Here is a 27,285-nt window from a genome sequence, read left to right as displayed (position 1 = left end):
CTAACCATGTAACCTGCAGAAAGAGTCACTACTAATACACAGATAGTCTGTCTGCAATGTGTAAAAATAAACAACAGTGAAACAAACAAGGAACGACTATGTACATATATTAAACATGGGGTAATTGGTCCATGAAAAGACCATACAGCTATCTTCATGGCTTGCATGTGAGAAGATTCTTCCGCTCTGGTTCCTCAGCTGTTTCCTGGTGTTTGCAATGAAGCTTAACTGGAAATGGCACATGGAAGGGCCCCTCCTCAGTTTAAGCTGTCTTAAATGCATTTTATATGACCTAATATTTCATCACACTCGGCCCATTTTCATTCTGAGATACAGTCCAGATAAGAGTTATAATCTATGTGTGACGAATGTGCCAGACTCATGCCTCTGACTCTGGTATGTACACAACACTCTGCAGTTGATGGCAGGCTGATGGGAATAAGGAAAGAGAAAGAGAATAAAATGAAAAAGCAGGTGTGTTTGGTTAAGATCTACCTGTCAAGTGGGGTGACACACACATCTGTAGTCATTTAAATGAATCTCTTATCAGTACCTCAATGTCCCCACTCAAGAAACATTGGCAGGCAGTATGTTAACATGGTTGGTTTAGTTTTGTCAAGAGCCCCCAATAGACATTTATTGACTTTACTGTCTACAAGAGTGGACATAATAAGAATCCCAGATAGCCTGAATGGGACACGGGTAGGATTCAAAGGGTTGTTAAATACTGGTTAAGTGTTTTTAAAAGTGACTACAAGCATAAATGTCTGTCTTTATCCATTTTGTCCTATTTCACGTGTATTCATCTTACTTAATAAACCCTACTTAACCTGCAACATTAATTACTAATAGCCTACTACTGAGCCTACTCTAAAACTATCAAAAGGTCACTTATACAGCACATTTATCTAAAAAATATATATTTGGATTGTTTTACAAACAAGCTGTTGCTTATTTCTTTTCCTCTTTCTTTTCTTGACAAAACTGACAACAAAAGGAAAAACGTAATGCTCAAACTCTAATAATCCTCCCAGTCATTCGAATCCCAGGAACAGCGCCAGGCGCGCACTGATCAAATCCTGTGTTTCCACGGCAACAGAGGAGGAGTTTCCACTTCGACCCGTGACCGCATCAGCGGAAATGAGGAACTAGGAAGTCGAGTGCAGGCAGGGCTGATGTGGAATACCACACATTTGTTTAAGATGAATTAGTGTCGACTAAAGCAATTTATTCATTTCCATCCACCACAGATGTAGAGAATTGATACCGGTTCGTTTAGGCAGTCATCCCACAGTGGCGTCGCTAGCTGTGCTCGAGAAAGATGCTTCAGAGGTAATTATCAGAGCCTTGTGCTGTATGAATGTTTGACAGCAGCAGTAACTGTGGTTAATAATAAAACTAGCAGTGATGCTTCAGTGGTTTTGTACCATGTCTGATTGAATTAAAGAAGGGGAGAACGCGGTGTACCTGGTGAGTTTAGTCAATTTAACCCATGAACACCAGTTGTAAATTGAAGTTGTAAATCTTTATAAAATATAAAAGATTTACAGAAAAACAAAAAACCTTAAAGCAAAACTCCAGGTCTCGATTAAAAATGAATTTGATAGAACTGAACGGAGAACATGTTTTAAACAGAAGTTTTTTTCTTCTTATATAATTTCATATATAGTACAAAAACACACAACCTATTCATCTACATTAAAATAATAATAATAATAATATCAGGGCGACGGTGTATAGTTCAGTATTTGTTAAGAGTGACTAATGTAGCCTATTTATATTATTATTATATTTATATTATTAATAATAATAATAAATGAAATGACATGACATATAAATATATGTATATGTACCAAAAAAATCTGTATATAAGTTTTAGATACATGCAGCAAAAAAAGAGAAAAAAGTTACATTGAGTTGCAGACTCCCAAGTCTCCCCTATTAAACTGTTTTATCTATTGTTAAAGTCACTCGTTTAAGTCCAAATTTACATTTTTATTTGATTTGTAATATGAATTTAAGTTTTAATATTTTGTTTTTCTGTCTTTGCTTTTAGGTGACCTGAGTTGGAGTTTTACAGCATCATTACCTGCTCTGTTAATAGACGCAACTTTTGTAATGACAAATATGTTCTTCCCACACTGTTAAACATTACTTTCAATTTTTATCACCTTTGGTCACTCATTTCCTGTGATTAGAAGCTAAACAAAATGCCAAGGCCAAATTGAAGTACTACACTTAATCATTTCACACACCAAAATCCATAGTTTCACATTAGAAGTCATCATGTCATTGGGCGAACAGTCGCAGAAGTGGTTTCCAACTCATGTCCAAGCCACTGTTCTGCAAGCCACAGACCTGCAACCAAAGGGCAAGAACGGCACCAACGATGCCTACACGATCATCCAGCTGGGCAAAGAGAAGTACTCCACATCAGTGGCAGAGAAGACTCTCAACCCGGTGTGGAAGGAAGAGGCTTCGTTTGAACTTCCAGGGCTGCTGATGGAGAGCAATCCAGAGGTTTATGAGCTGTGCCTCACGGTGATGCACAGGTCCCTGGTTGGATTGGATAAATTTCTGGGCCAAAAACTCATCAACTTAAATGAGATATTTGACAACAAGGAACGACGGAAAATTGAGTAAGTGGGCTAAATATTTCATTCATTTTTGACGACAGATCTTTTAAGGATTTTTAATGCAAAAGCCTTGTAGAACTATACAAATGTAACATTCTTTCAAATGGACCCTTTTCACATTTCCATGGTTCTCAGTAGCGCAAGTCGTCATAGTTAAACTTTTATAGTGGCGAATGAGAGACAACAGCAAATATAATTTTTGTATTCCCATTTGCTCTAATTGCAAAAGAAAAAATCCATGATAGCATTTCCAAAACGGGAAAAATATCGAGAGATGTATTACAGCAGTCAGAAGAGAGAAGTGAAATTTGCTGTCACTCCCTCAGCCACTGTATTAGAAATACCCTTGCAGCAGCGTTAATTTGTTTTCTGTAATTTACTCCCAGTGTAATATAACACAAAGTATAGCATATAGATTTATTTTCAGTATTTTTTAAATTAGACAATATGATAAAGGTTGATGTTGATAAAGGTGGAATCGTCATCACAGTCTGTGAAAAGAGTCCATAAGCAGAAGTGCAACTTAAAAGAGGAACCTGATACTAAAGCCTTGTCCTCTTTTAGTATCACAGCGAAGTTGGTAACTATAAAAGGTATTTTATACAGTGCAGTTTAATGCACTGTATAAATGTCATTTATATTATATTTATAATTGCAGTTAATGTTGTAATTCCAACATGCCAATCTATTTTATGATACCAATGATTATGTCAGTGATTATTATACTGTATTTACGCAACGTATAAGATTCTCTTGAAGTCACAGGCCTTTTTTCCTCATTTAGATTTTTTTTTAACTATAATTTTTTATTGCTTGTAGGTCACGTATGATAGCCGTTGGCTGATTACCTTTATCATAAGATCAGACCTCAAAGTCTGGCTCTGAAATATCAGCCTATACAGACCCTAGTGTTTAATGCGTTTTAGCATTTTGAAACCAATAGTACTCAAAGAATAATAGAATGAAAGGTTTTGAAATGACCTGGACTATTTTTAACTCCTGTAACTATTAGTGATGCAGTTTCTTTTGAATATCAGGGCATGTTGCTGACATGGACCATTGATGTATTCAGTCTTTGTTTTTGAAACCTGTTGTCTGAGTTTTAAATGTCTTTGGACACGCCATTTCTATGCAATACTATGGAAGGGTAACCATCTCATGTAGGCCTTTTTTTTTTTTCAGATACAAAACTGAGATAAAGGCCTTTTGACTTCTTTTAACTGTAGTTTGACTCAAAATCCCATGGCGGATGAACAGGTTTAGTAAAGATGATTATCCTGCATGCTATTATATTTTCCTCTCTTTTTGTCAGGCCCTGGTGACTGTATTTCCTTCAAAGAAACTTCATCATTTTTTGTTCTTCTGACTTCATTTTCTTTTATTGTCAGATGTGACATAGGCTACTTCCTGTAACTGGACTAATTCATTAGTGCGTCTTAATATTTTGTGTTTTCACTTTTTTGGGCATGTACAGACTAGCAATAGCTTATGAGCATTAAGAGAGAAACAGGTATGGCTGGTTGAAGTACAAAAGGCAGTGCCAATGTCTTGCATACCTCACGTTATTGAATGCAGGAAATGACAGAAATCAATTACAAAAATTTATTTTTAAAATATTAAGTAAAATGTAAGTATGTTTTGCACTGGAGACCTGTAGATGATTGCATTTCCTCTCGTGTAATAATGCACAGTATATTGGTACCATATCAGTTATCGGCAGATATTAGATATTTAATTGTGTATGCTCATTTTCCCTATTTTTCACTTCATCGAATGCTCGCTTAAAGTTAATTTTTTAAAACACTAATTTACTGTACATTATATACATAATCCTGTACATAATCATACTGTACATTATAATGTGTGGATGCCTAAATTCAGCCATTATATGAAAATAATGGTGCATACCATTTGTCTTTCGTAAGTGGGAAAGTCCTGGTTCCCATTAGGAACTTCTAACTGGAACACCCCATCAAGTCAGAGTTGTGACTGGGAAATTCGGGGGAAGTGCAACAACTCTGACTTCAAAATCCAATATGGCTGCTCAGCACATCAACCGTAGTGAAACGTTAGTAATATAAGCTGTGAGAACAATCCTCCATAGGTTAGACCATTCCATTTAAGGCGGGTCCTTTAAAGTCTGCGTCCTTCAAAGGATGCAGACTCTGAATTGGGACACAGCTTATATTACTAACGTTTCACTACGGTTGATGTGCTGAGCAGCCATATTGGATTTTGAAGTCAGAGTTGTTGCACTTCCCCCGAGTTTCCCAGTCACAACTCTGACTTCAAAATCCAATATGGCTGCTCAGCACATCAACCGTAGTGAAACGTTAGTAATATAAGCTGTGTCCCAATTCAGAGTCTGCATCCTTCGAAGGACGCAGACTTTAAAGGACCCGCCTTAAATGGAATGGTCTAACCTATGGAGGATTGTTCTCATTGCCTAGCAACTGTGATAGCTGCCGTTCACGAGCGGCAGCGACGTTTGTACTGGACTTTTTTTAAGGTTATATCAAAGACTTTAGATATACACTCGTATTACCTTGAAGTGCATGCAATTCTCTTCATTACCTTGAAGAGAATGCAATGCACAATGTGGTGGAAAAAGTCCTGCCTTAAGTAAAAGAGCCAATCGCCAGTTGGTAAAGTCATTGCATCACTCCAGCTGCCATTAGAGGCTCTGGTTGTTAGTGTTGTCACGGTACCAAAATTCCAGTAGTCGGTACCAATACCATAAAAATTTTACGGTTCTCGGTACCACAGCAAAATCTGTTGGAACTATTTTACTATTTTATATAGCCTATTTTAAAAACATATTAAATATGGTAATCATACATATAAATATTTGGAGCGTGTGTGTATGTTTGTGTGTGTATATATACCTCAATGAAATAAATTTTGAAATATAAAAAAAATAAAATAAATGCTCAAACATCCATTTTGTAACAGACGTCCGTGTTTATTTTAGCTATTCCTTCAATGAAACGACACAATACAGCCTGTAAAACTATGAAATAAATATTGGTAAATAATGGTAACCTAAATAATAAGAAAGTTAAATATTATTTAAAAAAAAAAAACATTCGTTTTTTATTTCTACACAAAGATGCGTCATATAGCCTCCTGCTCTGCTCTTTGAGAGGGATGTGGGACACGAGCAGGAAAGAGACCATTTCGCTTTAATAATATCTTCATGTTATCTCCTGATGTTACAAGGAACTAACACTTGTTGTAAAAGGTCTTAAGAGCGAGTTTTATCTTCACACATTCAGGCTATATTTGATTTAGCGCTGCCAGAAAAAATCGAAAGTAAAAATCACCAGCGTGTGTGAAACGCGCTATACAAATAAACTTGACGCGCCTTATAAAGTCTAATAACAAGCACAAACTGTGTTAACCCTTGTGCATAAAGTTACACATAGGTGCAAAATGGACAAAAATGTCCATGTCCAAAAACTGTCATAAAAATATGATTTATTAATATTTTTTTCCACTTTCACTGATGTCAATTTTTTAACCAGCATCTGTTCTATCCATAGATACCAAACATTCATTAATTTTAAGAACTGTAACCCTTTAAATGCTGGTTTGTTTACATAATGCCATAGGTGTTTTTTTATGAAAAAATTAAAAATAGCAGTTTATTTTCATAAACTAAATGCTAAGCAGAATTTTTTTTCTTTGCTTTTTAGATTCTTGGGTGTGTCAATGAAGAACAACAACATTCATTTTGAGGCATTTATATTTTTTATGTAGTGTCAGATTTTTTACAAAAACTAACACTTAGGTCCATAATGGACAAAAATGTCCATGCCAAAAAACTGTCATAGAAATAATATATATTAATATTTTTTTCCACTTCCACTGACTGTTTTTTTATCAGCATCTCTTCTATTCATAATTACCAAACATTCATTCATTTTCAGAATTTTAACACTTTACAAATCGGTTTCTTTACATCCTCAGCTTCTAATGCACCTGTGTGCTCACTGTCAGTGGGCAACACTAGCTTCAGAGCTTCCTCTGCTAAGTAACATCTCTTCATCTTGCAAACAATGAAATGATCAACTCCTCAAGCACCACATATTTATAGGTTTGGCTGTGAGGACACCTGTGTGAACTCAAACTTTGTATAAAATCTACCAGACTAAACAATCAACATTTTCTTGTGGTGAAAACTAAAACAATGTGTTTAGGGGCTTCTGAACTTCTACTTCAAATTCAAGCGTACCTTTTATCTCCGTACAAAAACAATAACAAGTGAAAAAGTGCAATCAAGGGTTAAGATGCTTGTTTGGTCGAAAAAGAAAAACCTCAAAGCTCATTAACGTTCTCTGACGTTTTTCATAGTTTTTACATGGCACTATGACCCTGCCAAGGGTGTGACTCATACATGGAGTGGGATTTTTGATTGCCAGTACAATATCATTTCTTTCAAACTAATTACACACATTAAATTTTCAGTAAACACATGCAAACTACACTCTGACATCCTTACCAACATACCCACACAATTATAGCTGCATTATTTTTCAAATTGACTCTATAATATGCATAAGCAGAAAACACAAATAAAGTGAGTATTTCTTTTATATGCCAAATTTGAAAATATGGCATGATCTAGTAAAAAATGGTAAAAATGTAAAATTTGAAGCCTTGCTGATGAATGCCTATTTGCAAATATTGTATCATTTTATAGTCAAATGGCCCTGGGTTAAAAAATTGCAGTTTTAATGGGTTTCAATGTGGACATTTTTGACCTTAAGGTCCTGAGTGTGAGTATTTTTTGTACGGAGGGTAAAATTGATTTTTTGAAGGAAATATATTAAAATTCCAAGCAAAAAGGTTGCTGTCCTACGGTGTTTTTTCTAATTTACCACAGTAAAGAATGCGAATAGCCTATAATAGGCTTAAAAGCGAACGAAAGGAAGAAACGTTATAATCCCCTGCGTGAGTGAAGATTTGGGAAAAGAAACAGAGATTCCATGTTCAGTAGAATAACTGTGGAATATTGTTAAATTCTCTGCTAATCGGGTGACCAGATCATGATTCGCAAAACAGAATACAAAGCTTAAATGTATGGACTCACGTACCGCTCTCATTCGGCATGAACCAAATTGTTTCCATGGCTGCGATGTCACATTTAATTGCTAACCTATTATTCCTTTTGTAAACAAAGCTTTGTGCTTCACTCGTGTCATATTCAAGTAAATACTGGCACAGCCCTATCATTGGGTACCGAATATACCCGGATTCTCGGTACTACAGAAATGCTGGTATCGTCACATTTTCAAAATTTCAGTACCGACTTGGTACCGAAGTACCGGTACTTTTGACAACACTACTGGTTGTTATTGAAACAAAGTCAGTGAAAGTCAGTTTTCTGAGATGCGCACAGAGTAATGCACATGCACGTTGGCTGGTCCAGCCTGAAAAATGCATTTTTTTTGTAATGATTTGAGTGTTTAGAAACAAAATTTAATTGTTAGCTTGGTGAACAGCTTTGGAGAATTTGGTCACCTTGGTCCATTTCTGTATTAAAAAAGAGTATAAACTATATAAAATCACACCTTGGTAAGATATAAGTCAAAATTTGAAGTTTTTTTTTTTTCATTATTTTTACATTTTCTGTATCATTTAGATATATTCGAGTAAGTTGAAACCCAGTACTTACATTTAAAAGTTTAATCTGACAATTTCTCTCCAAAAAAAATCCTGTTGTCACCGGCACGCAATGAATTCTGGGGCAGGTTAGGCCGCGAAGGATCCATCTGCAAAGAACGCATTTTGAGGCTGAATTGGAAGTTTGGGACGCAGCTATATTGTTTATTAGCACTTCTGTTTGTCTGTGTCTCAAACTCAGTGATGCACACAGTACTATCCAACCTCTGGCAATATCTATGCAAAAAAACAGTAAGCACAACAAAGGTTTGCCTGAATGCGTCCATCTTAGTTTTCCATCTTAACTCAGGTATGATGTCATTCCTAGCAATGACATCCCTCCTCCGAGGTAAATGGAACACAGCATAATTATTGGCTTATTGGTATCTGCTAGAATATTAATGTCAATGCATCCTCCTTACTCTCCTGGATATTACAACACTTCTTCCAAGCTTATAATTATTGTCGGTATGTCACAATCAGTGCCTGTATTTATTCAATAATACTATGATGATGTCACACCCTTGGGAGGGAGCTATGTACTGTAACTGATTGCTGAGATCATCTTTGACACTCGTGGCACAAAATAACTCTACCAACCTTGCATCCAATGGACTCTCAGGGTTAGCAGTCCCCAATGACTCTGTTCATGCAAAGGTTTCCTACTAACTGACGCAAGGGTACAAGAGTCCGTTTCGACATTGGAGTCGACAGACCCTAATTATCGCACACCTGTGTTTGTTGATTGTACGGTGGTTCCCAGCGGCCCTCGCAGAGTGGGAGTATTGTGGTTCCAGGCAGAGGAAGATTTATCTTGGCCTTGACTCCCATGTGAAGAACAGGGGCTGGCTGGCTCTCCACATGCCCAGATCAGAGCTCCCTCACTGGGCCTGAGACCAGGTAAACCCTCTTCCCTCGGATCTACAAGCTCCCCAGTGTGTGGATGGTCTTGGAAAGAAACATAATCACCATTCACTAGCTGTGCCATGATGGAAGAAGAGCACTCAGCAAGATGGCAGCCTGTGACGACCCCAGAGGGAACCGTGTTCCGATACTGAAGGAGTGTTTACAGTAGTGTTTGCATGAAAGAACTGTGTCTAGGGCGGAAGTGTCGAACTACATTTCTGCAGGACTGGTTTTTGAGTGTACTGAGTGTTTTTTTTAATCAGTGCTTAGGTCAAAAAAGGTATTGATGATATTCCTTTTTCAATTAAATTGGGCTGCACAGATATAATACCGATAAACCAATAATTTTTTCATGTTAGGCCAAAATTAAATTCTATACCATTCTGTCTTAATAAATTATAAAATGCTATAAATCAGTCAGTTTAAACACTACAAGTGAGTTTAGGCATCACACTATTATAATGTACAGTATGAAAAATGGATGGTAAAAATGTAAAAAAAAAAAAAAAAAAATTCAATTTTTTTTTTTTTTTTTTTTTTACATGTTATACTATCCAAAGGAACAACACAAAATACAGAATGATTACAACTTTCCCACCCCCAAAATATGAAATAATTATAATAATAATTAAATAACAAAAAATCTAAATAAATAAAATAATTATTATAATATTTACATAAGAAAATTAGTTAATTATTTAGTTAATCTGTATCTGTTATTATTTAAAAAAAAAAAAATCTTGCATCAGTGATTTGTTCACAATCACCATTATGTGTTAAATTGTATAAAGAGAGTTATTAGTGTTTTTAATAATTAACATTATGAGTGTTAAATGATGGCAACGGTCATCTAAAAAATAGGGAAAATGAGCATGCACAATAAATATACAATATCGGCCGACATATTCAATATTGATGGATACTTATAAAAAAAAAAATCTTTTGAAATATGGTTTGCCACCATACCTTTGCCTATGCAGGTGTAAGATGGTGCATTCACTCATTGAACACTCTGGCCAAGTCTCTAGTATTGTACCTACATTAAGTGTTCACGGCGATCATTTCTAAATTAATGATTCTGCTCCAAGTGTATCGCAGAAGCATCAATATTCAGCCACTCTTGAGATTCACGCGGCTCTCCTGAAATATTGTCCATTTCATAATCTCCAAATACCGGTGTGAGCATCAATGAACAAAGGCCAGATTTGTGCAAATGCCACCTCCTTTTCACACAGTTACAGCATCAATCACATTACTTCTAGCAGAAAAAAAGAGCAAGAGGTTAAATAAACAGGAGCCGGGGAATGGCCTAGATGGGGGCGTATTACTTCACATTCTTTATGTGGCCCAAACCTTTGCAGTTACCAGGGAATTATGTTTATCCCTACTATAATATGCATTCTCAGGAAGGGGGAAGGCTTTCAAATGGACTAAATGGACTATGCTGTGGATTTGTGTGAAGTGAAATTGGGTTTCTGGCCAGACAAACACATTGCCCCCATGTCGTTTTTGTATGAATTATACATACAGAGCAAAGCCTGAAAGAGAGTCTTCCCACCAGGGAGGTTTCAAAGAAAAAGAGAAGTGAAAGAGTGTGCGGTTTTCTCCTGTTTGTTTTTATCGAGCTGTGAAAGTACACTGGAACATCTGCAAATTACTGGCGCATGTAGCACCAACCTAGCTGTTTTCAGTAACACCTAAGAGGCCAACCATGCTTGTGACACAGCGGCCAAAGATGTGTAGATATACAGCGACTTCAAATGTGTGCATTGAATTTACAAACTTTTCCAAGAGGGTTTTCTAAGGAAGGAAAAAAATCTAGATTAACTAATCAACTAATCAAGTTTTTGGATGAATCGTGTTGTGTGGAAAATTGGAAATTTCCTGTAATTTAGCAAATTGGATTGGATAATTCAAAATACTTTCTGCCGTTTTGACGTAATAAATATTCATAGAAAATCTTTCTTTAAAAATAAATATATAAAAATAATTCAAATAAAAAGTATCAAACTTTACATTATTTATTGATTAAAAATAGAGCATGATTGAAAATGCACAGACCAGTCCGGAGTGACATCAAGTGACTTTTTTTTATTTTTATTTTTTTTTTATGTATTTTCTAACTGTAATATCTGCCTTTCTGTATTTCTGACAGTTTTATTGACAAAATTTGGCTATTTGCCTCATACTTCCTGTCTCTCTCTTTTTAGCTGGTACACTCTAGACTCACGGCCTGGTAAGAAGAGGAAAGATCGAGGCAAGATTCAAGTGAGCATCCAGTTCGTGCGGAACAACATGACCGCCAGCATGTTCGATTTGTCGATGCGAGACAAACCCAGATCGCCGTTCTCCAAGCTCAAGGAAAAGATGAAGGGTCGCAAGCACGACGGTGCCTTTTCAGACACATCTTCTGCCATCCTTCCACGCTCAGGACAGAGCGAGGCTGATTCTCTGCCAGACCAGCACCCGCACCCTCAGGCTGCACCTGAACCCAAGCCAAAACGCTCGCTGCTCACTGGGACGCAGAAACTTTCTGCTGCTCACTCCATGTCTGATCTGATAGGAACTCACTTCAGGCCTAAACTCGACTCTGTGAACTCAGTTGAGGAGAAAAGTAAGGACATACTGTATATGGTCTGTTCAGGTTGTTCAAAAAAAAAGAAAAAAAGCTAAAGTAGTATATAAATGATATAGTATAGCAACCGCCTTTTGTTAAAAAAAAATAAAAAATCCTAAGGGGTATTACTGATGTATTTTGTCGTAGAATATGAATGTGAAAATAAATGTGAAAATATCTTTAGCTTGTCTTAAAGGGATAGTTCACACAAAACTGAAATTTCTGTCATCCTTTAATCATTCTCAAGTTGTTACAAACCTGTATGAATTTCTTTCTTCTGCTGAACACAAAAGAGGATATTTTGAAGAATATGGGTAACCAAACAGATGATGGGCCCCATTGACTTCCATAGTATGGAAAAAAATACTAATGGGGCCCATCATCTGTTTGGTTACAGACATTCTTCAAAATATATTATTTTGTGTTCAGCAGAAGAAAGAAATTCATACAGGTTTGGAACAACTTGAAGGTGAGTAAATGACATAATTTCATGTTTTGGTGATTAACCACAGACCATATTTCAGGCATTTAACCAAAACATGTTCAAAAACTGGAAGTGCTAAAATGCTAAATCATTTCTGGGTTTTGGACTACAAAAATATGTCATCCCTGCAGCACTCTATGGAGAAACCATAAAAAAAGTTCTCTTTCTCATCCATAGGGGGCGCTACATCTCACCGACACTCTCAGAGCGATGGATATGGTTGCCCAACCAGCGATGTGCCATGTGATCCCTTTTCCGACATCGGAGACAACATGCCCCAGAAATTCGCCACTCTCCCTCGAAACCGCAATCCCTTCGAGGGTGATCAGGGGATGTGGGGGGCAGAGAAGAAAGAGAAGAAAGAGAAGGTCGGTCTTCTGGGCAGAGTGACTGGGAAGAAGGAAGGAAAGAAAGCGGCCACTGGAGCACGGACAGGAAGCTCTGGAGACCTGCGATCTCCAAACCCTTTTACCAATGAAACCTCAAGTGAAACCAACCCTTTCCTCTCACACTACAGATCCAGGTACAGTTTGTTTTCAGCCATTTTGTTTTTGTCTTAAATTTGTTTATCAAGCTTTCATTATAGTTACTTGAGGTCAAATTCCATTAGCATCTTTTTTGACGCCATACTGTTCAATAAGGAAAAATAAATAGATTAAAATTAATTTAAATTAAAAATATCATTTATTTAAAAATCATTTATTTAAATACATTTTTAAGCTTATATGTAATATTATAATATATGATAGTGACACATAATTCTATTAAAATAATTGCTGAGGACTATGTCTTCCATTACATCTGCTTGTCATTCCCAACTTCTGCTCTTTTCTCAGTAGAGTTAGGTGAGGACAGTCAAGCACTTAATGTTTATCAGAGAAAGTCTGTCATTAGGAAGACCTTATCGATGTCATTAGGCCCAATCCAGACTACAGGGGCCTGACCAAGTCACAGTAATGAGATCTGAATGAGAGATAGACCATTCAATTAACAATTTATCTGCCTGTAGCCTACCAGGCCGCTCATCCTCTCAGATTACTCACTCATCTCAAATCAAAGGTCTTCTAGGGGTCACAGGTTAGCTAAAAAGACATTTAACAAACCTGTTTAATGTTGTATAGTGTACAAAGACCTGTGTGATCTTTCCAACCTTATACATGAACTGACTTTTTACAACCAGCATCCTTAAAGGGATAGTTCACCCAAAAATTAAAATTTTGTCATCACTTACTCACCCTCAAGTTGTTCCAATTATGAGTTTCTTTCTTCTGTTGAACACAAATGAAGATATTTTAAAGAATGTTGATAACCAGACAGTTGACAGCAGCCATTGACTTCCAAAGTATTTTTTTCCTACTATGGAAGTCAATGGCTGCCGTCAACTGTTTGATTACCAACATTCTTAAAAATATCTTCTTTTGTGTTCAACAGAAGAAAGAAATTCATACAGGTTTGGAACAACTTGAGGGTGAGTAAGTGATGACAGAATTTTCATTTCTGGGTGAACTATCCCTTTAGTGGATCCCATCCATTCACAATATTTTATCATTAAAGGATCGGACCACTACACATAACAATAAGATTAAAGTCAGTTTATTTTGCTGCAAGTTGAAATGGTATGTGACAGCTGTGGTATGGGTGGAAGAAATGTGTCAACTGGTTGAATTTCCTAATTTCCTGTTATGATTAAAAAAAATTCAACATCAAATTGCAACCTATAGTATAATCTGCAGTGTCGCAGACAGGCATTTTCAGTATAGATGTTGGATTTTTATATATTGTGAGATTATATATAATTTAACTAATGTGTGGTTAATAATGTGAAGCTGTTTTTGCATTGATGTCATACTTATTCATTTACTACATACTATGTTTTATTAAAATATTGTTAAACAATAATTTAATGTTATTTAAAATATATTATTAAAAATTATAAAGAATTATTTTTAACTATCTTATAGAAATTAGTACATTGCACATAATATACACTACTGTATATAAAAAAGGGGTTTTTGCATCCAAGGTCAAAAAACTCTTTAATTTTCTCATAATAGACAGAATCACCTCTTTTCTCACAGTGTCTGAAACCGCTCAATCAAGGATCCAGTATCTTTAAACCCCTCCTTTCTGAGAGCATACTCTGCTCTGATTGGTCAGATGGCCCAGTCTGTTGTGAATGATCTACTGCTTACAGCGTGTGTCGAATACACAATACATCTAAATTTCAGCTCTGGAGGCTTCCTCAGCGCTTGTATACACAGTGATATGAACATTTACGATGGTGTCAATTCCAGCCCCAGTCCTCATCCTTTAGAAGTGAATGCAAAGTGGATTTGCTTTCATAGCACAGAAAACAGTGTCTTCTTGTCATGTCGACAACACCAACCAAACACTTCCAGGCCTCCGCTACAACTACAGTGCTTGAGGGCGGGTCAAAATAGGTGTTGGTCGCTGACAGCCAATGATGACCATGGGCTGGCATAATGCAAATGAGTTACAAACCTATGTAGGTTTGTAACAGGAAGTGTGACTGGAATTGCTGATGACTTGTTTTGGTTGATTTGATTAATTGACAGTAACTTTATTTGTTGTGCACTTTGATATTTGAAACTTTGCATATCTTTTACATTCATAAACGGCTATATTACACACTCCATGAAAGGTAACACTCAAAAAAGCATAATAGGGGCACTTTAAAATTCATCAAAAAATCCAGAAAACAAATGCATAATTGTTTCCACAAAAATATTAAGCAGAACAACTGTTTTCAACTGTATAATAACAAGAAATGTTTCTTGAGCACCAAATCGGCATATTAGAATGATTTCTGAAGGATCATGTGACACTGAAGACTGGAGTAATGATGCTGAAAATCAGCTTTGCCACCACAGGAATAAATTACATTTTAAAACATTAAAACAGAAAAGTTGTTCACAATATTACTGTGTTTACTGTATTTTTGATCAAATAAATGCAGCCTTGGTGAGTATAAGAGACTCAAAACTTTTAAATGTTTAAAACAAATAAGGAAATTACCAAGACACACTCCGTTACTGTGGTATAAAATTACTCATACTGTGATATAAGATTTTGGTCATACCACCCACCTCTTCTCTGAGCTGTAACTGGCTGCAAAGGCTTTGTTGTGGTTAGTGACCAATTGTTAGGAAATGGAATGTAGACTTGCTGTATTTGCATGTGAGGGGGCGTCAAACAATTTCCCGACCCTCTGTTTGTCACTTCATTAAAGGTCAACTAAAAAATTATATTGAACTTTTGCTGCAAGTTGCAGTTGCAGTAAAGGATTTGATTTTTATGACAGTGCTTGTTGTTGAGCAAGATTTCACCAATGTTGATTGGTCAGAACAGCAAATAAAGGACTTTCTTGTAAGATAAAAAGGGCAATTGATGCATTTATTGGAGTAAAATTTGATCTCTGACAGTTTTGTCTTTTTTTTTCTTCTGTTTAACAGTGACAACATGAGAAAACCCACTAGTAACGAGGACCTTACTCAGAGATTCAAAACCTCTCCCGACAAGAAGCATGGCATGAAATCTGCAAGAGAACATGTAAGTTCATTCAAAAGAAATATTGCACACTGCATTTCTTTTATGTTTTACACTATTGTCATACATATAAAGTTGAATTACATGTGACGACACTAAATGTAAGAATATTATTTTCTGTTTCTACCCATTGCTAAACAAGGGTGTATTTTCACATTGTCACTGTCCAGTCTGTCCAGAAACAGCTTGACCACATTTCTCACAAGTTTTCAAAAACTTGCCCAAAGTTTTAATTGGTCATTTATTGCAGCCCTATTATACATGGAAGTCGATGATGTTGATCTCTGACTGAGTATCACTTGTGGCGCTCCGCTTGGAGGGCCGTTTATCTAATTAACAGCTGAAATAGGTGGTCATCGTCTTTGATCTGCATGTAATTTGAAGTAGTGTGATGTTATTAGTGCGCTTCCATTTCGTTAGTGAACCATCTTGGACAGCATGTTCTCTCACTCAATAATTGGAAATCTAATCATTAATAATACGCAATTTGTCACTGGTCTAATTTTACACTATAGGTCAAACCACGGTCAGTGTTAAACGTGGAAAGGGGCCCTCTCTCACTTTGTCATAATTATACTGATTGTGATCGTCATCATGTCCAGCGCAGAGTAACGCAACGTTTGCTTGTCTGCTGTGTGAGAATAGCCGCTGAAGTGATGTTGAAACTGGAGACGCGTTGCTGAAAATGGCTTTCCTCACCCATTTTTGAGGTTATGTTAACACTGCATCCGTGAAATAGTGTCTCTGGCACTCTAAGGCCTTAATTAAAGGAATGGGGGGAGGGGGTGTGGGAGAGTCGGCCGAGGCATTTCAAAGGACTTGGAGTTTTAGATTTTCAACGCAAAGGCCCTCATTAGTGCCCATAATGAGACAACTGAAGAATGCCAAGTGGAAGTCTTATCTCTCCCACACTCCTGATTGCCTAAATCTGCTCATCAGCTGCTTGCCAGTTCATGGTCATTTCCTGGGTTCTTTTCCTGCCCCCGCTAGCTTGTGCCCTGGTGGTTTTGAAATTCATGCAGCATCTCTTTCTCTAAATCTTCCTTTGATTCAGTGTTCACTGTTCATTTGCCAGAAAGTGTTTTTTTTTTTTTTTTTTCTTGCTTTGTCTATTGACCAGCATTACCAAACACTCAATTCAGCAAACACATCTAAAAATATTTTATTGCATGCAAGTGGCATCAGCAAACAAATAATGAACCTGTTATGAAATTATGATGACTTTTAGTGAATGTATGATGTCAGTTCCCCTCAAGTTCACTACCGTTGGAGTTCATCATATTAACTAGGAAAATATTCCACTTCCAGAATCCATAAAGCATCAGTTCTTTTCTTTTTTTTTGCCTTAATTTTGATCAGTATATCTTATCTTAACAATGGATTCATTCAGCAAATGTTTTTCTTGGAAAGTATACCTTTTTAACTGTACTTTAAGTGTACTTTCTCCTTTAAAATAAATGCTACTTGGTTTTCTATTTTGATATCTAATGCAATGACATTCACATATTTTAAATGTGATTTACGTATCTAAATACTTTTTAGGGCCACTGTATTTTTGCTTTAGTTTCTAGAATGGCAGTTTTATGGAGTCAAATTTGTTCTGCTGTTTCCTCAGGGAAAAAGAGAAGGAATGTTTTGTTTTCATTACCGTAATCTAAGGAGGATAATCGTAATCAAAGTGTCACATGTATAAACAGCTGTCCGATATGGTGGATCAAGTTCAAACCCAGAAGCAGTTCAGACTCTCTGAGGCTTCAAGTTAAGTGTTGAGGCTTGTTCCTGCGAAGTGTAGTGTATGAATACGGGTTATTATTAGTCTTACATTTAATATTATACATATAAACACAGATCATTTTTATTATATTATAGGCTTTATTATATTATATTTATTATGACACATAGCTGGTCCTTAAAATATTCAAGTGTATTAAATTCATTTTTCAAAATTTAAGGCTGTAAAAAGTGTTATATTGTTGATGGTTTTAATATTTTTAGAAAGTAAATTTAATTTTCACTTTAATTACTCTACTAGCAAAGTGTCCAATGAAGCAATTTTTGTGCATATGAATAAATGTCGTGAAAGGTATTTTGTGAAGGAAAATAAACTAGAATTGTACTATATTCTACTCATTAAACATTTTATGTTTTTGAAACTTTTTTTGTACTTATGTCGCCCAGCCCTAATCTATGGAAGCTTGTTTCCGCCACGGAATAAAAAAATTAAAAAGCGGAAACATTTTTTAATTACGACTTTTTTCTCACGATTGCAAGTTTTCATCTGATTTTGTTTTTCTCAGAATTGTGAGAAATAAACTCGCAATTGTGAGTTATACAGTCAAAATTGCAAGAAATAGTCAGAATCACAGTTTATATCTCGCAACTCTTACTTTTTTCTTGAGATTGCGAGTTTATATCTCGCAATTCTGACTTTTCTAGAAATTGCTAAATAAATGCGCAATTGCGAGTTGTAAAGTCAGAATTGCAGGATATAAACTTGCAATTGCGAGTTTATACAGTATCTCGCTATTCTGACTTTGAGTTTATGTCTCGTAATTCTCACTTTTGTTGTCAAAATTGCATGATATAAACAATTGCGAGATTAAAAAGTTGCAATTACTTTTTTTATTTTTTATTCAGACAAGCTTTCATACTTATCACCATTGAACTAATCACAGCAATATTATTTAAAGTCCCTGTTAAAACCTTATTTAATGACCTAATATATTAATTTATTATAATAATTTGCCTTAAAAAAATATTATTTAATTTCCTTAAACACACAGATAACCTTATCAGAGGAGATTTAGTGTGAGTATTTCATTTCTGGAGCTATTTGGATTGTTTGGTAATTAGATGAATTTTGGGTCTGTGTCCTGTTGTGTTGATTTTGGGTGACAGTTTTATTGTAATTAACTAAGCGTCAGTAATTAAGCATGACTGAGAGACATTTACTCATATTTTGAAACAGTGAAATGGATAAGCTCTCTGAGAGATTTTATCAACTGACCGCATTTAGTGCTTGTTTTCACCTTGACTGCAAAAAGTGTGAATTTGTCAGACGCCTGATAGCAGATGAGCAAATGTTTCTAAATTGCTGTTCCCTCAATATCATGGTGAAGTCAGATGCAGACACTTCTAATGTCAACACATAATCACTCTGCTTGACAGAACTGAGCTTGAACAGTTAGAGCAACACATTTAATAAAAGCTCATTCATCAAGTGAGTTCTGTATTGAAGGAAACATTAACATGTTTATTTCACTCTCATCTTTTAATTTTTTTTGCCGCTATACAATTCTGATGCTTTTTTCCTAGTTTACTTTGTCCAGCTACTACTGTGTGTGGCATTATTGCTTATCCACTTGTCCATTTACAAACCAATGTGAAGTGTGTAAATGAACATATTGTTTCAAGTTGGACATTTAAAGGGGACCTATTATGCCCCTTTTCACAAAATGTAATGTAAGTCTCTGGTGTCCCCAGACTGTGTCTGTGAAGTTTCAGCAAAAAATACCCCACAGATAATTTATTATAGCTTGTCAAATTTGCCCCTATTTGGGTGTGAGCAAAAACATGCCATTTTTGTGTGTCCCTTTAAATGCAAATAAGCTGCTGCTCCCTGCCCGCTTTTCAAAAGAGGGTGGAGCTTTAACAGCTCGCGCTTCGGTTGCTCAACGACAACAAAGCTAAAGAATCTCACACGCAGCCAAAATGGCGAATGTCAGTAATGGTGTTCAGCCTTACATTGCTCAAACCGAAGTCGGACACTGATGAAGAGACTCAGGAAGAAGTTACAACTTTTAGAATGCATCTGGACGTTTCTGAATGGTTAGTGGATAAATTTATGTAGTTGCTGTGGAGTTGATTCAGCTCATCGACTAGCATGTGCCGTCATGTTAATCTTTTCTGCAAAACCCAGTATGGACACCCACTATACATAGTGTACCTGTTTGCCAAACAGAGTCATACACACCAGGCTAACGTTTATGATTGCTATCAAATGCTGTGAGTGGTCTAATATTTTTTCCAGAAACGCTTCTTTTTTAGCAATAGAGCTTGCCAGGGTCAACTTGCAGGCTATCCAAGCTAACGAGACTCTAAAGAGTGTTCTGTACTCGTCTGTGCAGCCAACGACAGAACAGTTAGCATGCTTTGCTCAAAATTTTGCCATGGCGTTAGAACTGGTACACCGTTTTCGCTTGCGAAAACAAAATTACGGCGCAGTGGGTGGAAACGTGCAGATTAAGGGGTGGTAATATTATAATTGGATCCGCTTCCTACGTCACAAGGGGAGTGAAATCTGAGCGGCTCGTTTTTTCACATGCTTGCAGAGAAAGGCTTACCAAAACAAAGTTACTGGGTTGTCTTTTTTCATGCTTTTTGGGTTGGTAGATGCACCGGGGACACGATTATAGCACTTAAACACGGAAAAAGTCAGATTTTCATGATATTTCCCCTTTAACAAAAAGGTCAAATTATAGGTCAAAAGAAGCACAATTTACACACTTCAGAGAACAGTTTGAATTCCCAGCATTCTATGGGAAATAAAGTAGTATTTTCTAAATAAAGGTATGGGAAAAGTTTATTTTTATATATTTAATACAGGGTGCATTTACCAATCATATGTCATCTATTCTTCCTCACGCATAGGAGCCTGAACATCTGCAGATGAGTATGGCGGCCTACAGCAATCTCTCCTTTCAGGAAGTGGTGCAAGAGCTCATCAAGCAGAAAGAGGTGGTAAAAAAGAAAGATGCTCATATTCGGGAGCTGGAGGACTACATTGATAACCTGCTGGTCAGGGTAATGGAAGAGACGCCCAGCATCCTGAGAACACCCTATGAGCCCAAGAGAAAAGCTGGGAAGATCTCGAAGAAGTAAAGGATCTCAGAATCATATTGTAATGTAAGATTTCTGGCAAAATAAATATTGTTTGTAAAAGGACACCGCAATGTTGGTTGTGACAAAACGCAAGTGTATTCGTTCGCGCACGGACAGATTTCATGTCATTCAGTTACTCTAGGTTTGCAAGAACAACCGGATATATTGTGAAGAAAAACGGGCACTAAATGTGGAGATGCCAAACGGCCTTTTTAGATTTTTCCATATCTTTATTTTGATTTTTTTAAAAGAATCCTATGAGCTGTTGACTAATACTTGTGAGTGGAACCATTTTTGAAAATATTCACAAGCAGCCATTTTTAGTTTAGAGCGACGTTTTTGTGCGAGGAGACCAATGTTATGTTTGTACCGAAAATAACTGTGTTTAAGTTGACTTTTATTTTGAATTCAGTCAGTATAACAGAATTCAGCACTTAATACTCTTAGTAGTACTGTGTTTTGGGGTGGACTGTCCATATGAGGCCTTGGCTGTGACTGAATTCACGCTGCAAAAGCTGTACCATATCAATTGACGTACATGTTTGTCCTACACAAATATGTGGTGAAGCAAGGAAACACCTGGACTGATGGCACCACGGGACATAGAAGTGAATGTTTACTGGATGTTTTAGCACCAGGGCGTATTGGTTTACTAGAAGACCATGTTGGGTTTGACAGGGTAACTCTTCTATCGCTCTTGAGGGTGTTTACACTGTAGACGAAGAGCGATCATACTCATGATATTGGCATGTGTTTGGTGCCATATTGATACGTTAGTTGCAGAATGTTGGTAATGAAACCTTTTGGTACTTTTTCAGATCAGACGTCTATAAAATAATACACTGGTACACTACTAATTATTTATTTTGAGCTTGATTGCAATGAGAAAATGTGTATGTGAATAACACGGTTCACTTTACAAGCAACTTTACCAACACAAGTCCAAGAAACAAACTGCCTCTGTGATGTATAGTAACATCAGAAGTGTAGAAATGAGCATCGAGTCTCCAAAGACTTTATTCTGAATGTCATTCAGTTGAACTGGAATGTACTGATGCTCAGTATCTTCAGTATACCGCAGGACTGTCAAAAAAACGTGTGGACTGCCTACAGTTGACTACACCAAAGTGTTGACGGTTTTTGATTAAACTTAAGCTAACTCGGTCAGTCAGTCAAGCACAGAAATATTATACAGCCCATTTTAGCAACTATTTGAACTTAATTTCCAAGTCTAGCACATGCAAATTTGAAACCACAGCAAATAACTGATTCATTTGGGAAGTCTTTGGGAAGTCTGAGTCTTTAGTTCAAAATGCCTCTCTTCAGTCGGTTTGATTTATTACAATGTAAAGCATGTTTCTTGCAACAAAATTATGAGTAATGTAGACAAAACCTAGCTAAAGAACAGTTGTTTACAGATTGCTTTATAGTTTCAAGGCAGTACTCTTTGACATTGTACTGCTTTTCCAATGCAGGACACTTCTTACAGTGTTTACTGTGATTTTTCTTATCTTTTATCATCTTTAGTACATATCTGGTGAAAAATGACTGTAGGTCTTGGTAACTGCGCATCTTTTTCGCACCTTAGGCTGATATGCTGGAGCATCTGTGTAGTGAAATACTGTGTGCATGTGTGCACCAGATTCTGAGAAATGTAAGTTTGAAAAAAATAGAATGATTGATTGTAATGTTGATTTGGTTTATACAACTGTAAAATAGCCCGTTTTAATATGTTAGCCCTTCATGAGAAGAACAAAACTGATACAGGGCAATTGTTTAGGCCATAATACCAATTTTTGATGTTTTTGAAACACAATAGTGTATGTATATAGCTCTGCAGAAAGCTTTCCAGATGTAGTTTTTCTTATTAACATGGTAAAACACTGTGCTGGTTAGTTGTGCTGGAAAGGAAGTCACATCTTCTATTATATTGGGTCACAATGAGCAAGTGTTGTATTCTAGCTATAAATTGTTTTGTTTAAAGTTTTATTTACTTACACTTTAATATGTATTTAGAGAGGTTTACATGTGTGTAATTGAGTCATGTTAAAATCATTCAGTGCCACTTGCAGTGTTAAACATTAAGTGCTGACATTAAGACCTTAGTGTAATGTTTTTTTTTAAATGAGACAATTACTAAATTTTTGTTTGTTTCTCCATGTAGTTCTGTATACATGCTAATTTTTTAACCTTTTTAATATGGATACATTTATTTACAAATGCTTACAATTCGCCATCTCAGCTTATTGCACCCCCCCTTTTTGTGTTTGATCTGGACTTCTATGCATTATGTGTTCATTTTCTGCTCAAGCTTTCGATCAAATAAGGTTCAGAACTACTTAAGATTTGCTGTATATCTTGTTGTTGGGTGGTTTAGATGTGTTGCCTCCCAAGAACAGTATGTATTGTTGTATTTTTACCATATCACGCACTTTCTTTCTCTCCGTTTTGTCTCATTGAACTGGAACTGCTATGCATCTCTTTCCAGAGCAATTCTGTGTGGTACTCCGAATGTATTTTGACCAATCAGCAATGTCTGTAATCACAAACACAGCGTTGATCACCCTGTGTAGATATTATTGAGCACTTCTTTTATCACTTTTTACAGTATATACAGCTGAAAAGATAATTATACAATGTTTGCCTTCATTAACAGAATAATGATCAACATGTTGTACATGTCTTCTTGATAATCAACCACAGTGAAACCAAGTAAATGTCGGTCACATGACACATTTGGTTTTTTTAATAAGTACTTTTTTTTTTTTTTTTTTAATCATTGATTTAATGGTCCAAATGTTGGGACTACCTATTTTTTCCCCTCTTTTTGTTTTTACAAAATGTTTCTTCTTTCTGTTTCTCTCATGGCTGTTGATCTTTGATTGTAAACTTTTCATTGTTGTTTATTTAGCTGTGTTTATAGCTATTTAATGCATAATGTGTTACAGTGATCATGTTTTTGTATGCTGCTATTTTCCTGTGATTTTCCCAACAGATGGTTTAGATGAATTCTCGTAGCTTCATTGAGACTTGATCGATCTGAGTTTATAAATAAAGATTTTATTTGTGATTTTCCTCAAAGGATAGTAGCAGGACAAACGTAAAATTAAAAAACATGAAATCCACAGTATCAACACAAAGTTCAAATAGAAAATAATATTTGAATATCAATTTTTTTTTTTTTTTTTTTTCATTTGGTGTCTTGTATACATTAATCTCTGGTGCTGCAATCATATCCAATAAGATACCAGTTTTTCAGTATTCTGCATCATGTTTGCATTGATGTAAACTACTTTCTGCTCAGACACTCCTTCCTTTAAAATGCTTCTTCTCCACCAAAAACTTGAATTTCCAATAGTGTGTAAATAACACTACTTAGAATATAGAATTTTACCCTAGGAATTTGCTTACGGTTTTAGAAAAACCATAGGCAAGGTGAGGACTTTTCTCAATGAGACACTTTCCTGTAGGGTTTTGCTTAGATGTAGTTATTGATGATTCATCCAGAAGTAACACGTCTGTCTTTGTATTCTTGGCATGCGGCATGAATGAGTGTAGAAGAGAGAGCTGAGTGTATTGTCTATGTGACTACCATAAAAAAGGGGGAAAATGACGGTACAGCCCATTTCAATAAATCTCCTGTACTTCATGACATGTGTCTTTTATTGCTTTGATATACATGTAAAGCTTGTAGAACAACATATTTTCACATTCCAAGCTCAAATATTATTTGACAACAATTGCTCTTCACCACAAAAGCATCTGTCTGCATTCAGCGTGTATCTTTATTTCAGTATACTTCGAGCCACTGGTGTCCACATCAATGTGTTCATTAAATGAAAATTCGTTAGACTTTGCAATTATCTCTCCAAGCTCAGGGATTTTAGGTTTGTATTTGCATTACACTGCGAACCTCACGGATGTTGTTTCTTTCAGGGAAATTAATGGGAAGGAAATTCTCATGCCCACCCAAATAATATAAAATAGCCTCTTTAGTGACAAGGTAGCTTGTTAAACTTCTCACCTCATTTGTTTATGAGTAACAGGAGTGTGTGTATGTGAACCGCTGCATGTACAAGTGCCACTCAAGCTGTTTACCATCTCCTCCTTCTGAGGAGCAGTATCATTGCTCTTCATTCACAAGACCGGCCCCTTTACAATCAGCCCAGGGTCCTTCACAGAAATACTCAGATTTGGATGAAAATGGAGCTTTTTCAGACCCAATGAAATGTAGATGAACAGAATTCCCCATTGAAACAGAATGCTTCTCAAAGCAAGGATTTCCAGTAGTTCATTCAATAAGACACAGTCCGTCTTAGGAAGCTTGAAACAATGCGCTGTGCTAGACAAATGCTTAAAAGTATTCAGAGAGCTTTTTGTTTACTAGCCGTTTAGTTTTATTTATAAGGCTTACAGGTGAATAGTAAACCATTAAAGTGTAGTCCTTAAGTTATGCCAAAATAAAAAATGCATTTATTCTTCCATTTAAGGTAATTTGTTAAATGTAATGACATTTGCTGAGTATTTAAACCGGTTAAAAAGAGGTTAAAAAGTCTAACACAGCTAAAGTATAACAAATCATCTGTAAATGTGTGAATTTTTCTTCAAAGTTTGTGGGGTCTTGCTTTACAAGTTAGATATATTTCCATTCTTGTTTAATGATTCCACATTCTGTCCTTTTCTTTGGACAGGCTTGCTTTCATTTCACTTTAGTGTTTTTAAGCAGAGTCGGAATTGTCAATAAAGACTCACTGACAAATATTTGTACTGTTTTATCATCAGTCAATTATTGGTAGACTTGCTGTAAGGAATAAAATAATTCAGTTTGCCAAGGATGTTTTTTTTTCCCTTTTGAGTACTGTAACAATGTAGTAACGCGCGCACACACACACACACATATATACTGTGTGTATATATATATATATATATGCAGTATATGTAAGTGTATATATATATATATATGTAGATTTTTTCACACGTTTTTATGGCGTACGTGTTTATTGTACATGAATTAAGTGTCAAAATACTTCCTGGGGTCATTGTAAATGTTCCACTTTGTACCACTAAAGTTAATGATTATGCAGCATTAGACACAGATGGTGGAAGGTGTAATGTTTAATGAGGTGCATTGTGGATCATTTTAGACTGGTAATACATTAATTACCCTTTTTGAAGGACATCTAAAAGCCAGTAGTTACATTCATTACCACATAATGTTTTCCCCTTTGAATCAGAAATGTGATCTTCTTTTGGTCAAGTCAAGTGTATATTGTATTTTGATATCGACCCGCAATATGCCACATAATGCTAAAAAATACATGAGGAGCATCTTTTTTGCTCACTTTTCATGAATTAGCAATGACTAACGCTGTATATGTCCTGGCGTAGGTTTACGTCTCATTTTCATCTGCTCTAATTGGAACAATAACTTTAACACATTCATTGCAAGATACTGTTTCTTTTTGTCTAGTGTCCAGTGGACGTGGCACGCGTCATGTCCCTTTCGCTTTGAAGCCCAAAAGGTAGGGGTTTATATGATACGTGATGGCACCTGCTAGTGATCATAAATTACAGCACGGACAGCCGTGGTTCGAGCCCACCGGACAGCGCGTGTGTTTACAGGGACACGCGTGCAGGTGGAGGCCACCCACAGTTCATCTGTGCTGGTGTTAAAAATGGATGGGCGTCATGGCGCAGGATCGGTGACACACGGCACACGTCCATTCAGAGAGAAACACCCGCAGCAATTTCTGTGACAAGATGTTCGACAAGTGAAATTCAACACATGGATGAGCTATTCGGGAATGACAGGCCTAGGTGGCTGTCGGCCCCTCCTTATGGCCCAAGCTCTGTCTGAACCTGACCTAACATAAGCCAGATGTCAAGGTTAGCTTCCACTGGGGCTTCCACCCTGCTCCGAAGCTTTAGGAGAGAACAGTAAGTTAATCTGGCAAAGCACTTGGTTTATAGGGGAAACCTGCACGCGGCTAGGTGTCAAATGAGCCTCTCAGCGCTAGGATGGGCCCCCATCAGGCCCTATTGTGTGTTCCATTGTGTGCTTGATTGGTGCCACGTGTCCTGGATCAGGTGAACAAAGGCCAGATGACACCTTGAGGTGCAGGATGAGGGGAAATCAGACACATGAACAGACAATTAAAAGAAAAGGAGGTGAAAGGACCTGAGCCAAAGCTAAGAGAAAGCAAATTCAAAGGTAACTGATAAAGTTTACAAAAGAGGTAGGAACATCAGTGCAAGTGGGAGAAACAAGGACATTTTTAAAGCATTTTAGAGAACTGCAATAAGGAATGACTTAATATATCAAGAGATTGTTCAAAACTTTCATTAAAAAAGCACAGATCGTTATGCAACAAAAAAGGTCTGGAATATAATTTATGCTGTTTTGTATATAAGCTTATGTGCATCTTCAGTTGTGACCTTTGGCACATTGCTTTATGCAAAAAATATTACCAGCATAAACAAATATAAGTAACGAGTAATATTTACATATGTGTGTATGTGTGTGTGTGTGC

General features: G+C 36.4%; 1 protein-coding gene across 1 annotated transcript; it reads left to right on the top strand.

Moving 5' to 3' along the window:
- The first annotated feature begins 1,113 nt into the window (after nt 1–1,113).
- Nucleotides 1,114–24,404, top strand: LOC127524914 (rab11 family-interacting protein 2). Its single transcript, XM_051916956.1, has 6 exons — nt 1,114–1,332; nt 2,057–2,639; nt 11,417–11,820; nt 12,485–12,830; nt 15,781–15,877; nt 20,525–24,404. Exons 2-6 carry the CDS (start codon nt 2,287–2,289, stop codon nt 20,753–20,755), a joined length of 1,431 nt encoding a protein of 476 aa, XP_051772916.1. The 5' UTR covers nt 1,114–1,332; nt 2,057–2,286; the 3' UTR covers nt 20,756–24,404.
- The last annotated feature ends 2,881 nt before the right edge of the window (nt 24,405–27,285 follow it).

This window comes from Ctenopharyngodon idella, chromosome 13 (genome assembly GCF_019924925.1).
Source record: "Ctenopharyngodon idella isolate HZGC_01 chromosome 13, HZGC01, whole genome shotgun sequence".
NCBI lineage: Eukaryota > Metazoa > Chordata > Actinopteri > Cypriniformes > Xenocyprididae > Ctenopharyngodon > Ctenopharyngodon idella.
This window is presented reverse-complemented; position numbering and strand designations above follow the sequence as displayed.

What these genes read in the sequence shown, in the direction of transcription:
- LOC127524914 (XM_051916956.1), top strand. Translation starts at nt 2,287, where the DNA reads ATGTCATTGGGCGAACAGTCGCAGAAGTGGTTTCCAACTCATGTCCAA. An exon ending in AAGGAACGACGGAAAATTGA is followed by an intron (nt 2,640 to 11,416) that starts GTAAGTGGGCTA and finishes CTCTCTTTTTAG; the next exon opens with CTGGTACACTCTAGACTCAC. An exon ending in GAACTCAGTTGAGGAGAAAA is followed by an intron (nt 11,821 to 12,484) that starts GTAAGGACATAC and finishes TCTCATCCATAG; the next exon opens with GGGGCGCTACATCTCACCGA.